The sequence below is a fragment of the Oncorhynchus kisutch genome, linkage group LG8 (genome assembly GCF_002021735.2).
Source record: "Oncorhynchus kisutch isolate 150728-3 linkage group LG8, Okis_V2, whole genome shotgun sequence".
Classification (NCBI taxonomy): Eukaryota; Metazoa; Chordata; class Actinopteri; order Salmoniformes; family Salmonidae; genus Oncorhynchus; species Oncorhynchus kisutch.
In genome coordinates, this window is record NC_034181.2 from 33478289 (window position 1) to 33493169 (window position 14881).

Genomic DNA, 14881 nt, shown 5'->3' on the forward strand with positions numbered 1-14881 from the left:
CAAAGGCAGAAGAACAAAAAAGTGTTTCTGCGATATAAGGGACAGGAGACAGGCAAAAAACAAATGCTGCTGGCAAAACAGACAATTTGTCCAATTCAGTTTCTCCCCTCAAGAAAGATGAATTGTTTCTAAGTCTCCAGAGGGTTTTATTTTCTCTATTTGTATTGCATTCTTTTGCCCACTTTGACAGGCCTGTGAACTATTTTTCCAGCACTCCTCTATTCTTCCTCTGTCTCCATTTAGATCTGAAGTCGTGATAAGGTTGTATCCTAACTGACACCCTTTGTCCGCCCCTGAATTGGTACGACGAAATTCAGTTTAAATTAAACATAATTGTATTATTTCTCTATTGCATCATAGACATGCGGACATTTCACAAGGCAGGTAAGGAAGTCACAAAAACAGGTTCCTAGTTGTGGTGTTCCTCCAGGTCCCATAGGGCTGTTGGTAAAGAGAGGACGGAAGGGGAAATCAGGGAATGCTGAAGTATCAGGTTTCCATGTCTGCGCTGCAGAGTCTTATGCTGCATAGACTGTATGGGGTGGATGGGAGATTTTGCTGATCTCACAAAAGTAACCAATACCCCAAAGGGCTCCACATCTTTTTTACTGGTTTGTTTTATATTAATAGAAGCTGTGATACAGTAGGGCCCTGTTCCCTACCCCACCTGGTGCTGCTTATGTCTTTAATCATCCCTTTGTGAACAGTGCAGTGTTTTTGTATTTTATTTTGTATTGGTTTAGGCTGGGATTCAACAGTGCTTGCTTCCTCCCTACGCTCCAGCAGACCTGGGGTCAGTGGCCTGACTGTCACACACTCTGTGCGCTGTCATTTTAAGATGCCCTGTAATAGTATTAAAGGGCTGCCTTATCCTCCTGAGCTGGCCTTATCTGGCAGGAAGGGATTTCACTGTCTGTCACTGTAGCACAGTCACATGTTTACAGGCTCTGTGTGTGTGCAAGCAATTTTATTTGCTTGTGAGTGGGATTATATTTTCTTGTGAGTCCACGTCAGGGGTGGGTGTGTATAATATGTGTAATTGAGGTAAAGATTTGTTCCCGAATTGATTGGTAGCTATTATTATCTAATATCCATATTATTATTATTATTATTATTATTATTATTATTATTATTTAGACAATTAGACATAGGTAAAAGTAGTACATAATATTATCCTCCAGTGTGTAATGGCTGTCTGTCAGATTTTTCTGGGTGTGCTGACCATACCTGTTAGGTCAATGACAATTTCACAAGTCAGAGACTAATGTGGATTTACAGACGCTTAAGTTAGAATTGCTGGCCCGACCTAATGTGAGAAGGCTCTGGTTACTTTAATGCATTAGCTGCATGTTGGTCTAACATAGTCCTGGTTTGTTGACAACCTGTATTATTTCTTCCCTATGGTCAACCCTTTTTAGTTGCTGTAGTTGTCAGTTTACAAAAGTATGACATTTAATTGCTGGTTGGCCAGATTGCTAACACATCTCATAATTGTGGGCCTTTTTAAAGTAATTGTGTCACCCCTGTTTCATTCCAAAAGCTGTCTGTATATGTTATTGTTTACTTGAGCTCTTATATTAAGCAGCCATCATAGGATGAGTTGAAATCTGTGGTGCACAGCACATGAACCATCAGCTAAGATAAGGGTCATTATTAAGCCTCCTATTCTTCTTAGAGGTTGGAAGGAGTTTAAGAATTCCAGAATACTTTGACACAGACATGGAATTCTTTGAATTTCTATGGGTTGTCTCCGGTAAAGGCACTCTCAGTTGTATCCTGAGTGCCTGCAACAATAGATAGTGGTATAATCTTTCCACATGCCTTCATATTCATTCACACCATGACACAGCTGTAACCCCCTACCTACACACAGCTGTAACCCATCTTGACACAGCTGTAACCCCCTACCTACACACAGCTGTAACCCATCTTGACACAGCTGTAACCCCCTACATACACACAGCTGAAACCCACCTTGACACAGCTGTAACTCCCTACCTACACCTTGACACAGCTGTAACCCACCTTGACACAGCTGTAAATCCCTACTTACACCTTGACAGAGCTGTAACTCCCTACTTACACCTTGACACAGCTGAAACCCACCTTGGCAGAGCTGTAACTCCCTACTTACACCTTGACACAGCTGTAACCCACCTTGACACAGCTGTAAATCCCTACTTACACCTTGACAGAGCTGTAACTCCCTACTTACACCTTGACACAGCTGAAACCCACCTTGGCAGAGCTGTAACTCCCTACTTACACCTTGACACAGCTGTAACCCACCTTGACACAGCTGTAACTCCCTACTTACACCTTGACAGAGCTGTAACTCCCTATCCACACACAGCTGTAACTCCCTATCCACACATAGCTGTAACTCCCTACCTACACCTTGACACAGCTGTAACTCCCTACCTACACCTTGACACAGCTGTAACCCACCTTGACACAGCTGTAACTCCCTACTTACACCTTGACAGAGCTGTAACTCCCTACTTACACCTTGACACAGCTGAAACCCACCTTGACACAGCTGTAACTCCCTACCTACACCTTGACACAGCTGTAACCCACCTTGATACAGCTGTAAACCCCTACCTACACCTTGACACAGCTGTAACTCCCTACTTACACCTTGACACAGCTGTAACTCCCTACCTACACCTTGACACAGCTGTAACCCACCTTGACACAGCTGTAACTCCCTACTTACACCTTGACACAGCTGTAACTCCCTACTTACACCTTGACACAGCTGTAACTCCCTACCTACACCTTGACACAGCTGTAACTCCCTACCTACACCTTGACACAGCTGTAACCCACCTTGACACAGCTGTAACTCCCTACTTACACCTTGACACAGCTGTAACTCCCTACTTACACCTTGACACAGCTGTAACCCACCTTGACACAGCTGTAACTCCCTACTTACACCTTGACACAGCTGTAACCCCCTACCTACACACAGCTGAAACCCACCTTGACACAGCTGTAACTCCCTACTTACACCTTGACACAGCTGTAACCCCCTACCTACACACAGCTGAAACCCACCTTGACACAGCTGTAACTCCCTACTTACACCTTGACACAGCTGTAACTCCCTACCTACACACAGCTGTAACCCACCTTGACACAGCTGTAACTCCCTACTTACACCTTGACACAGCTGTAACTCCCTACCTACACACAGCTGAAACCCACCTTGACACAGCTGTAACTCCCTACCTACACACAGCTGTAACCCACCTTGACACAGCTGTAAACCCCTACCTACACCTTGACACAGCTGTAACCCCCTACCTACACACAGCTGAAACCCACCTTGACACAGCTGTAACTCCCTACTTACACCTTGACACAGCTGTAACTCCCTACTTACACCTTGACACAGCTGTAACTCCCTACCTACACACAGCTGTAACCCACCTTGACACAGCTGTAACTCCCTACTTACACCTTGACACAGCTGTAACTCCCTACCTACACACAGCTGAAACCCACCTTGACACAGCTGTAACTCCCTACCTACACACAGCTGTAACCCACCTTGACACAGCTGTAAACCCCTACCTACACCTTGACACAGCTGTAACCCCCTACCTACACACAGCTGAAACCCACCTTGACACAGCTGTAACTCCCTACTTACACCTTGACACAGCTGTAACTCCCTACTTACACCTTGACAGAGCTGTAACTCCCTACTTACACCTTGACACAGCTGTAACTCCCTACTTACACCTTGACAGAGCTGTAACTCCCTACTTACACCTTGACAGAGCTGTAACTCCCTACTTACACCTTGACAGAGCTGTAACTCCCTACTTACACCTTGACAGAGCTGTAACTCCCTACTTACACCTTGACAGAGCTGTAACTCCCTACCTACACCTTGACACAGCTGTAACCCACCTTGACACAGCTGTAACTCCCTACCTACACCTTGACACAGCTGTAACTCCCTACCTACACCTTGACACAGCTGTAACCCACCTTGACACAGCTGTAACTCCCTACTTACACCTTGACACAGCTGTAACCCACCTTGACACAGCTGTAACTCCCTACTTACACCTTGACACAGCTGTAACCCCCTACCTACACACAGCTGAAACCCACCTTGACACAGCTGTAACTCCCTACTTACACCTTGACACAGCTGTAACTCCCTACCTACACCTTGACACAGCTGTAACTCCCTACCTACACCTTGACACAGCTGTAACCCACCTTGACAGAGCTGTAACTCCCTACCTACACCTTGACACAGCTGTAACTCCCTACTTACACCTTGACACAGCTGTAACTCCCTACCTACACCTTGACACAGCTGTAACCCACCTTGACACAGCTGTAACTCCCTACTTACACCTTGACACAGCTGTAACTCCCTACCTACACCTTGACACAGCTGTAACTCCCTACCTACACCTTGACACAGCTGTAACCCACCTTGACACAGCTGTAACTCCCTACTTACACCTTGACACAGCTGTAACTCCCTACTTACACCTTGACACAGCTGTAACCCACCTTGACACAGCTGTAACTCCCTACTTACACCTTGACACAGCTGTAACCCCCTACCTACACACAGCTGAAACCCACATTGACACAGCTGTAACTCCCTACTTACACCTTGACACAGCTGTAACTCCCTACCTACACACAGCTGTAACCCACCTTGACACAGCTGTAACTCCCTACTTACACCTTGACACAGCTGTAACTCCCTACCTACACACAGCTGTAACCCACCTTGACACAGCTGTAACCCACCTTGACACAGCTGTAACTCCCTACTTACACCTTGACACAGCTGTAACCCCCTACCTACACACAGCTGAAACCCACCTTGACACAGCTGTAACTCCCTACTTACACCTTGACACAGCTGTAACTCCCTACCTACACACAGCTGTAACCCACCTTGACACAGCTGTAACTCCCTACTTACACCTTGACACAGCTGTAACTCCCTACCTTCACACAGCTGAAACCCACCTTGACACAGCTGTAACTCCCTACTTACACCTTGACACAGCTGTAACTCCCTACCTACACACAGCTGTAACCCACCTTGACACAGCTGTAAACCCCTACCTACACCTTGACACAGCTGTAACCCCCTACCTACACACAGCTGAAACCCACCTTGACACAGCTGTAACTCCCTACTTACACCTTGACACAGCTGTAACTCCCTACTTACACCTTGACACAGCTGTAACTCCCTACTTACACCTTGACAGAGCTGTAACTCCCTACTTACACCTTGACAGAGCTGTAACTCCCTACTTACACCTTGACAGAGCTGTAACTCCCTACTTACACCCCTGCAACCTTCCACTATCCTGCAGATCATACTTACTGTAGCAGTATTTCCACCTCTGCTGGTCCCTTTTATTACGTTGAGTGACAGGTGGTTGATGCTACTAGGAGTGTCATACTGTTGACAGTGAGTCACACTGCTGTGCCTAGTAGGCCAAAGTGTGTTATTAGGGGCAGGGTTAGCTGGGGAGATTGTGTTTTGATTTGCTTGGCAGGGCAGGTGTAGTTGTTGCTGGCAATGAGGTCCCGGCCCACTGCAGCCAGCCAGTTCCCCACTGATCTTGGGGGGGGGGGGGGGGGGGCATGGAAGGTGGATGATCTGAGAAAAGAACATATTTAGTTTGTCTGTCTCTCAATTAATGTTGCTTCTACAGTATAAAAGCACCGATGTGGTTAGTCTGATATTGAGTCAGTCAATTTCATTTTAGGAATGCACCCATGTGACTCCCAGCTGCTGTATTGCACATTTCTATGAAACTGATCTGTCTGTATGACATCTTCCCAATGCTCAATAAACCACCGCTTATGTTCTAAGTCAATGTTTCTGCTGTGATGTGAAAGATTTGTTAGAGCATTAGTCACTGCTGTCTCTTCCTCATTCCCATTGGCTGATGAATGGCTGTCATTATCTGCTGTGGTAGTTTCCCTGTTCATTATAATGGGTTGTGATGCACTGCTCTAGCTACCTGCCTATCTGTCTGTTCCCAGGTGTGAGTGGGGATGATGTGGAGGACCTGCATGTGTTCCTACTAGTCTGTGGCCTGAGGAGAGTGAAGGATCCTCTCTATCTGCTGGAGGCATTCTCAGGTACAGGGATTACATCCTCTGCCATCACTTTCACTGGACACAAGCCCTGCTAAAATTACATGCTCTGATCTTGTATTTGAGCTCATTTTACATTTGTATTGCCACACAGAAGCACTTGGAAAGTAAATTAAATTCTGGTTGGCTGTCAGTCACTGTCTCTGGTTTGATGTCTTTCAGAGTGGCACACTGAGAATCCCCTGGTAGTGCTCATCATCATCGGACCTAAGGTGAGTGACCATAATAGGATCAGGGTGATTGTTCAGCTGAGAGGTCAAGCCTTCTTTACCTCCTTTACTGTCTGCATTTGTCTGTTAAAGCAGATCAGTGCATGGCCCGCAACCTGCCTCTGGAGGTAGGTCAAAGGTTCCTCTAATTGGATGTAGCAGAGATAACAGCATTAGCTGGCATAAGCTGGAATAACGAGCGGCTCGCGAGCCTTAGGAGCCAGGGGGAGTTACAGTTTCAGTGCTGGGCTGGCCCCACCCGCCTGACTCTCTGCCTTCCTGTTCTCTCAGAGCAGCCAGCCCACTGTGCTGCTGCAGTGCAGACCCTGGACGAGCCCCAGCACCAAGACATCTGCTGGGCTTGTCTGGGCCACCCAGGGGTTTCCACCCTGCCAGGTGTACGGTCACACTCCACTGGGCCCCGGTGTCATGGAGGGCAGCATGGAATCAGGCTACAGATGTCTCTCTCTCTGTCACATATTGTGTGTTAGCAGAGGGCAGTGGTTAGCTTGATTTCAAAACAATTATTAATTTCTATATTTTATTTACAATTATTATGACCAGCTTATGAAATAGCATTGATTTCAAAATGCACTTTCACTGTCGTGATTCTTTTGTTGCTATTTTTCAAAGTCTCTGTGTTGCATTGACATGATAGTTGATAAAACCTGGTCGAAAAGAATAGTGCCAGAATGCCCGATGACATCACCATTACTGCATAGTAGCAGGAGGTCTCACCTCTAGCACTAAAACACAAACGTTTTCCACTGATTTGATTGCAGTCTACTTTCCGTGGATGAGTATTGATCTTCTGAGAAGGGCTGCCAAACAGAGGCTGTATCTTAGCTGTCAATGGCCACCTTGTTGCTTTTACTCCTGCTCTCTTTTCCTGTGTGTTCTCCGCCATTGGCATTTTCCTATTGATTCTGTGTGGGCCTCCTCCCACAGACCGCTTTAATCACACCATCAAATAATATATTTTTATATTTTTTCTCCTACTCAAATGTTTTTAAATGATTAACTGTCTCTCAAACAGCAGTATCATAAAAAGGTATGTTGTGTTTTTGAGTAGAATTGGCCAGGGGCACACTGTCTCGGCTGATGTTTTACATGTTCTTCCTGCTCTGGTTTGTGTTGTTTGATAAGAAGATTCAGTGAAAGCAGAGCCTTTTAGTGATTTTAATGTAGATGACATCAAAGGAAACAGTGGTGCCTGTGCTCAAATGTATTTGTGTTCGCTAAGATATGAAGGAAACAAAATATCCATCCTTCCTATGTTAAATGATGATGTATTGCAAATTATTAAATGCAAGATAATGTAGTTGTTTAAGGTCGATCGGGGAAGGTATGATGTCTCTCTCCAAACAAATTCACACAGGTTCTGTTATTCTGTCTAGGTTGTTAAATTGATTATATTACCAGTAATCCATTCATATATTGATCTCTGTATAAGTACTATATCAAGGACTAGCAATCACTGATGTCATACTTATATTGTCTCCCTGACCCTTTTTTTATCTTTGTAAATCCTAGCTTTGATTCTGGATGTTGAGTATTCTCAAGTAAGATTATTTGCATGTGAAACACAAATGCGCATTAAATATCACATTTAAATTCTGAAAAGCGATAAGCATGACAATAAAACCCCAAAAAATGAAACCGCAACTTGCGTGCAGCATCTTTGACCTAAATTGCTATGATGCTAGGACTTTGCGGTGGGCCAGCTAATGCACGCAAATCCCACAGCGCAATTAATCAGATTGGGCACCCACCCCACCCTGACCCCAATCTCTGAAAATACAGGATTTTCAGATAATGATTTGAGCATGTTAGAAATGATAAGCTGTGACATTGTTGTATCTCTTATGGTCATGATTAAGGTATGGCTGCCGTGTGTCATGGAGGGTAGAGGTACAGAGCCGTCAGAAAATGTTCACACCACTTCAGAATTATCCCACATTTTGTTGTGTTACAGCCTGAAATCAAAATGGATTAAATAGATGTTCTCTCTCACCCATCTACACACACACACTATAATGACAAAGTGAAAACGTGTTTTTAGACATTTTGACAAAGGTATTGAAATACATAAATATCTCATTTACATACAGTGCCTTCAGAAAGTGTTCACAACCCTTGACTTTTTCCACATTTTGTTGTGTTAGGGATGGATCGAAATGTACAGAATGGTTACCTGGAGGAAAATGGGGGAGGGTCATGCTTTTTCAATTTCAGTCAAGTGGAGGGTTTAGTATTTATTTTTTTATTTTAAAAAATCTAGTTCAGTGGAAGGTCATGTAATTTGTAATTGATGAAATGTCTATATTTCTCCTTTTTAGGCTATATATCGATGTGTGCCCGATGCCACCCCTCATCTCTGATGCTCTGCTGGGGGTGCAATATCAAGTGCACCTATAGGCTATTTACCGTGGCAAGCAAAAGTATGTGAACCCTTTGGAATTACCTGGATGTCTGCATACATTGGTCATCAAAGTTGGTCTGATCTGCATCTAAGTCACAACAATAAACAAACATAGTGTGGTTAAACTAATAACACACAAATTATTGTATTTTTCTTGTCTATATTGAATACATCATTTAAATATTCACAGTGTAGGTTGGAAAAAGTATGTGAACCCCTAGGCTAATGAACCCCTAGGCTACTTCTCCAAATGCTAATTGGAGTCAGGAGTCAGCTAATCTGGAGTCAGCTAATCTGGAGTCCAATCAATGAGACGAGATTGGAGATGTTGGTTAGGGCTGCCTTGCCCAATAAAAAAACAGTCACAAAATTTGTGTTTGCTATTCACAAGAAGCATTGCCTGATGTGAACCACGCCTTGAGCAAGAGATCTCAGAAGACCTAAGATTAAGAATTGTTGACTTGCCTAAAGCTGGAAAGGGTTACAAAAGTATCTCTAAAAGCCTTGGTGTTCATCAGGCCACGGTAAGACAACTTGTATATAAATGGAGAAAGTTCAGCACTGTTGCTACTCTCCCTAGGAGTGGCTGTCCTGCAACAATGACTGCAAGAGCACAGCGCAGAATGCTCAATGAGGTTAAGAAGAATCCTAGAGTATCAGCTAAAGACTTACAGAAATCTCTGGAACATGCTAACATCTCTGTTGACGAGTTTACGATACGTAAAACACTAAACAAGAATGTTGTTCATGGGAGGACACCACGGAGGAAGCCACTGCTGCCCCAAAAAAACATTGCTGCACGTCTGAAGTTCACAAAAGAGCACCTGGATGTTCCACAGCGCTTCTGGCAAAATATTCTGTGGACAGATTAAACTTAAGTTGAGTTGTTTGGAAGGAACACACAACACTATGTGTGGAGAAAAAAAGGCACAGCACACCAACATCAAAACCTCATCCCAACTGTAAAGTATGGTGGAGGGAGGGAGCATCATGGTTTGGGGCTGCTTTGCTGCCTCAGGGCCTGGACAGCTTGCTATCATCAACGGAAAAATGAATTCCCAAGTTTATCAAGACATTTTGCAGAAGAATGTAAGGCTATCTGTCCTCCGATTGAAGCGCAACAGAAGTTGTGTGATGCAACAGGACAACGACCCAAAACACAGAAGTAAATCAACAACAGAATGGCTTCAACAGAAGAAATTACGCCTTCTGGAGTGGCCCAGTCAGTCGATTTTAAAATGTTGTTGCATGACCTCGAGGATTGTCCACACCAGTGATCCTAAGAATATTGCTGAACTGAAACAGTTTTTGTAAAGAGGAATGGTCCAAAATTCCTGCTGACCGTTGTGCAGGTCTGATCCAAACTACAGAAAACATTTGGTTGAAGTTATTGATGCCAAAGGAGGGTCAACGAATTATTAAATCCAAGGGTTCACATACTTTTAACACCCTGCACTGTGAATGTTTACACGGTGTGTTCAATAAAGACATGAAAATGTATAATTGTTTGTGTTATTAGTTTAAGCAGACTGTTTGTCTATTGTTATGAAGATAAGATCAAATTGTATGACCAGTTTATGCAGAAAACAATGTAATTCCAAAGGGTTCATATTTCTTGCCACTGTAGTGTGGTATAGACTATAGGCTACGAAGTGTATGCTCGGAGAAGCACACAGTAAAGGTATATTTCTAAGATGGCTGCTGGGATGGTGTAAATAAAACTAGATTGCATTAAACACTGCAATGGATATTCGAATACTGAGCCCAGCCTGCTCTGCTCTTGCTGATCAAAAACGTTTGTTGCCTAACCAATGCTGTGTAGGCCTACAGTGGCATTTTTCAGAAGGAGAGTCAAATGCTTCTTCCGAATTGTATTTTGATTAGGCTTAGTCCCAAAAATACACTATCTTGCACGCGGACGAGCCTATAGTCTATGTTCTGTTCAGTTTGAGAAGGAGAGCGCAGATGAAAAGGAGGACCGGAGGTCAACTTGAATAGCTTGCTATTACTATAATTGATTTGATTACAAACAATGTTTCTTGCCCATGATGTGTATATATCAGAGTTATTGACAATAAGCCAGATTCGAGTAACTTAAAATGTCATGCTGAAACTCGAAGCAGCAGCAATGCACCCACAATGCATCCTTTAAATAGCCTACCTCTGTGTCAGTGAATGTCTGTTAAGTTAAAACCAAGGCTCAAATTGAGGGAGTATGAGAGGGTATGCCATAGGCCTACCTTTTTATTGAAGAAAATTGCAAAAAGCACAGGCCTGCCCCTTGTTAGCTTAAGATTTGAAAGAAAATTAAATGGATCCAATTGTATAAAGTGATCTACAGTATACCAGCGCTTTGGTCAGCGACGCTAGAAACAAGCTGTAAAATACCCAGGAAAATGTGACTCCAATGCATATGAGGATATCCTTGTTTTTCTTCTTTGACATTCAGAAACTACAATCTTCTATAGCTGAGGATACTTTGCCTGGGAAGTAAATCAATTCTATCAATTGAATAAGCTGTTCACTTTTGGCACAATAGAATATGTTTAAACCCAGACAGCTTTTAGGGAAACACTTGGGTTAAGCAACAGAAGAAGAGTAGCCAGCAGTTAAAGCTTACATTTTTCTGCATCGGTAGGCCTACTATGTCTGGGGGTATAAATAGGTCCAACTTTTGAAAATACCATGCTCAGATTCCGAAGTATTTGCAAACAGGGACAGTGTTGTTGCAAACAAGATGCTTATTTGGCATTGGAACAATATAAGATTAACACAGGCCTATCGCTCTGTCCATTCTTAGCTTGTCATTTCGGTCATTTGTGTGGTATTTAAAAATATTCTGCTAATGTGTAGAATAGCATGACATTTTTTAAATTATTTTATTTTCTCGGACTTCCAAATACGATGATAGGTTCATGCATTGTGTTTACTATGAAGGAGATCTTTCCACCCCTACTCTTGTCCACAATGGTCTGCGAACCCACAACCTGGCCCGCAGCCCTTCCTGCTTTGCCATGTAATGCTTACAGGACGAAAAACAGTTTCTAGAACTGCATAACTACGGCTCTGGTCTGTCCAATAATTGAGGGTAAAACGGTAGACATGTTCTCTGGTATCCATTTTGTTTTAATTATTATTTTGGGTATAGGGGAGGGTCACTTTTTTGAGGGGGCGGGGGGTGTTCAGGGGAGGTTTAGTAGGTCCAATATATTTTGCTGGAAGGAGGGCCATCAATTTTCATTTCAGAATGGTCTGATTTAAAAAAATATATAATATTTAACTAGGCAAGTCAGTTAAGAACAAATTCTTATTTACAATGACTGCCTACTTCATGTAACCCTTATTGTAAATAATGTTCACTCCCTTACAGCCTGAATATTTAAAATATTTAGTCACTGGCCTACACACAATACCACTTAATGTCAAAGTGGAATAATGTTTTCAGAAATGTTTACAAATTAGTTTTAAAAAATCAAGAGTCAATGAGTGTTCAACCCCTTTGTTATGGCAAGCTCAAATAAATTCATGAGTCAATACATTTTACAATCATGTACAGAATAAAAAGACCTGAGTCATGACATGTTACAAACACCTTTGGTAGTGAGTCTGTGAGTCTTTCTGGGTAAGTCTCGAAGAGCTTTGCACACCTATATTGTACAATATTTGCCCATTTTATTCTTTAAATAATTATTCAAGCTCTGTTGAATTGGTTGTTAATCATTGCCATAGATTTTCAAGCATATTTAAGTAAACTGTAACTTGGCCACTTGGGAACTACTCCAGTGGAGATTTGGTCTTGTGTTTTGGGTCATTGTTCTGCTGAAAGGTGAAGGTGAAGCAGACTGAACCAGGTTTTCCTTTAGGATTGTGCTTGTTCTTAGCACCATTCTGTTTATTTTTACCCTGAAATTCCCCAGACCATATCAATTACAAGCATACCCATAACATGATGCAGCCACAACTCTGCTTGAATATATGAAGAGTGGTACTCAGTAATGCCCTTAACATAACCCTTTCATATTCAGGATATTTTTAGCAGTATTACTTTATTGCCTTGTTGCAAACAGGATGCATGTTTTGGAATATTTTTATTCTGTACATGCTTTCTTTTCAGTTTGTCAGTTAAGTTAGTATTGTGGAGTAACTACAGTACAATGTTGTTGATCCATCTTCAGTTTTCTCCTATCACAGCCATCAAACTCAGGTACTGTTTTAAAATCACCATTGGCCTCATGGTGAAATCCCAGGGCAGTTTCCTTCCTCTCCGGCAACTGAGTTAGGAAGGTGACTATCTTTGTAGTGACTGGGTGTATTGATACACCATCTATAGTGTAATTAATAACTTCACCATGCTCAATGGGATATTCAGTGTCTGCTTTATTTGTTTTTACCCATCTCCCAGTAGGTCCCCTTCTTTGTGAGGCATTCGAAAAGGGAAAGGGGAGTTGTCGGGACCCGTGGGTTAACTGTCTTGCTCAGGTGCAGAACGACAGATTTTTACCTTGTCAGCTTGGGGATTCGATCCAGTAACCGAGCCAAAACCTCCCTGGTCTTTGTGGTTGAATATGTGTTTGAAATGTACTGCTCGACTGAGTGACCTTACAGATAATTGTATGTGTGGGGTAAAGAGATGAGGTAGTCATTCAAAATCATGTTAAACACTACTATTGCACACAGAGTGAGTCCATGCAACTTATGTGACTTGTTAAGCACCTTTTTAATCCTGAACATATTTAGGCTTGCAGTGACAAATGGGTTGAATACTTATTTCAGCTTTTCATTATTTATTCATTTGTAAAATTTCTACTTTGACATTATGGGGTATTGTGTGTTGGCCAATTCAGGCTGTAACACAACACAATCTGGAAAAAGTCAAGGGGTGTGAATACTTTCTGAAGGCATTGTATATTTCAATACATTCTTGAAACGAATGCTCAAGCTCATTAAATATACTGAACAAAAATATAAACGCAACATGTAAAGTGTTGGTCCCATGTTTTATGAGCTGAAATAAAAGATCACAGAAATTGTCCATATGCACAAAAAGCTTATTTCTCTAAAATGTTGTGCACCAATATCCTTACATCCCTGTTAGTGAGCATTTCTCCTTTGCCATGATAATCCATCCACCTGAAAGTTGTGGCATATCAAGAAGCATGATCATTAAACAGGTGCACCTTGAGCTGGGGACAATAAAAGGCCACTCTAAAATGTGACGTTTTGTCACACAAAACAAAGCCACAGAGGGAGCGTGCAATTGACATGCTGACTGCAGGAATTTGGCAGTATGTCCAACCGGTCTCACAACCGCAGACCACGTGTAACCATGCCAGTACAGGACCTCTACATCTGGCTTCTTCACTTGCGGGATCAGCTGAGACCAGCCACCCGGACTGCTGATGAAACTGTGGGTTTGCACAATCGAAGAACCGTCTCAGGGAAGCCCATCTCCGTGTTCGTTGTTCTTACCAGGGTCTTGACCTAACTGCAGTTCAGCATCATCACCAACTTCAATGGTTAAATGCTCACCTTCAATGGCCACTGGCACGTTGGAGAAGTGTGCTCGTAACAGATGAATCCCGGTTTCAACTGTACCGGGCAGATGGAAGACAGCGTATATGGTGTCGTGTGGGTGAGCGGTTTGCTGATATCAACATTCTGAACAGAGTGCCCAATGGTGGCGGTAGGGTTATGGTATGGACAGGCATAAGCTATGGACAATGAACACAATTGCATTTTATCGATGGCAAGAGATACCGTGATGAGATCCTGAGGCCCATTGTCGTGCCATTCATCCTCTGCCATCACTCATGCTTCAGGATGATAATCAAATCAAATGTATTTGTCACATGCACAGGGTTAGCAGATGTTAATGCGAGTGTAGCGAAATGCTTGTGCTTCTAGTTCCGACAATGCAGTAATAACCAACGAGTAATCTAACCTAACAATTCCAAAACTACTACCCTATACACACGTGTAAAGGGATAAAGAGTATGTACATAAAGATATATGAATGAGCGATGGTACAGAACAGCATAGGCAAGATGCAGTAGATGGTATTGAGTGCAGTATATACATATGAGAT

The 14881-nt window shown here is 42.9% G+C and overlaps 1 protein-coding gene across 3 annotated transcripts in view; it reads left to right on the top strand.

Annotated features, from left to right (window-relative positions):
- The window catches only part of glt1d1 (glycosyltransferase 1 domain containing 1), a 45787-nt gene that overhangs the window by 21334 nt on the left and 9572 nt on the right, over window positions 1-14881 (top strand). For 2 of the 3 annotated variants that reach the window (XM_031830156.1, XM_020489857.2), the window contains exons 7-8: window positions 6052-6150; window positions 6328-6377. In XM_031830156.1, coding sequence (XP_031686016.1) covers window positions 6052-6150; window positions 6328-6377 — 149 coding nt within the window. Of the gene's footprint in view, window positions 1-6051; window positions 6151-6327; window positions 6378-6665; window positions 8394-14881 lie in introns of those variants that run through there. The other variant, XM_031830157.1, reaches the window with a different exon arrangement.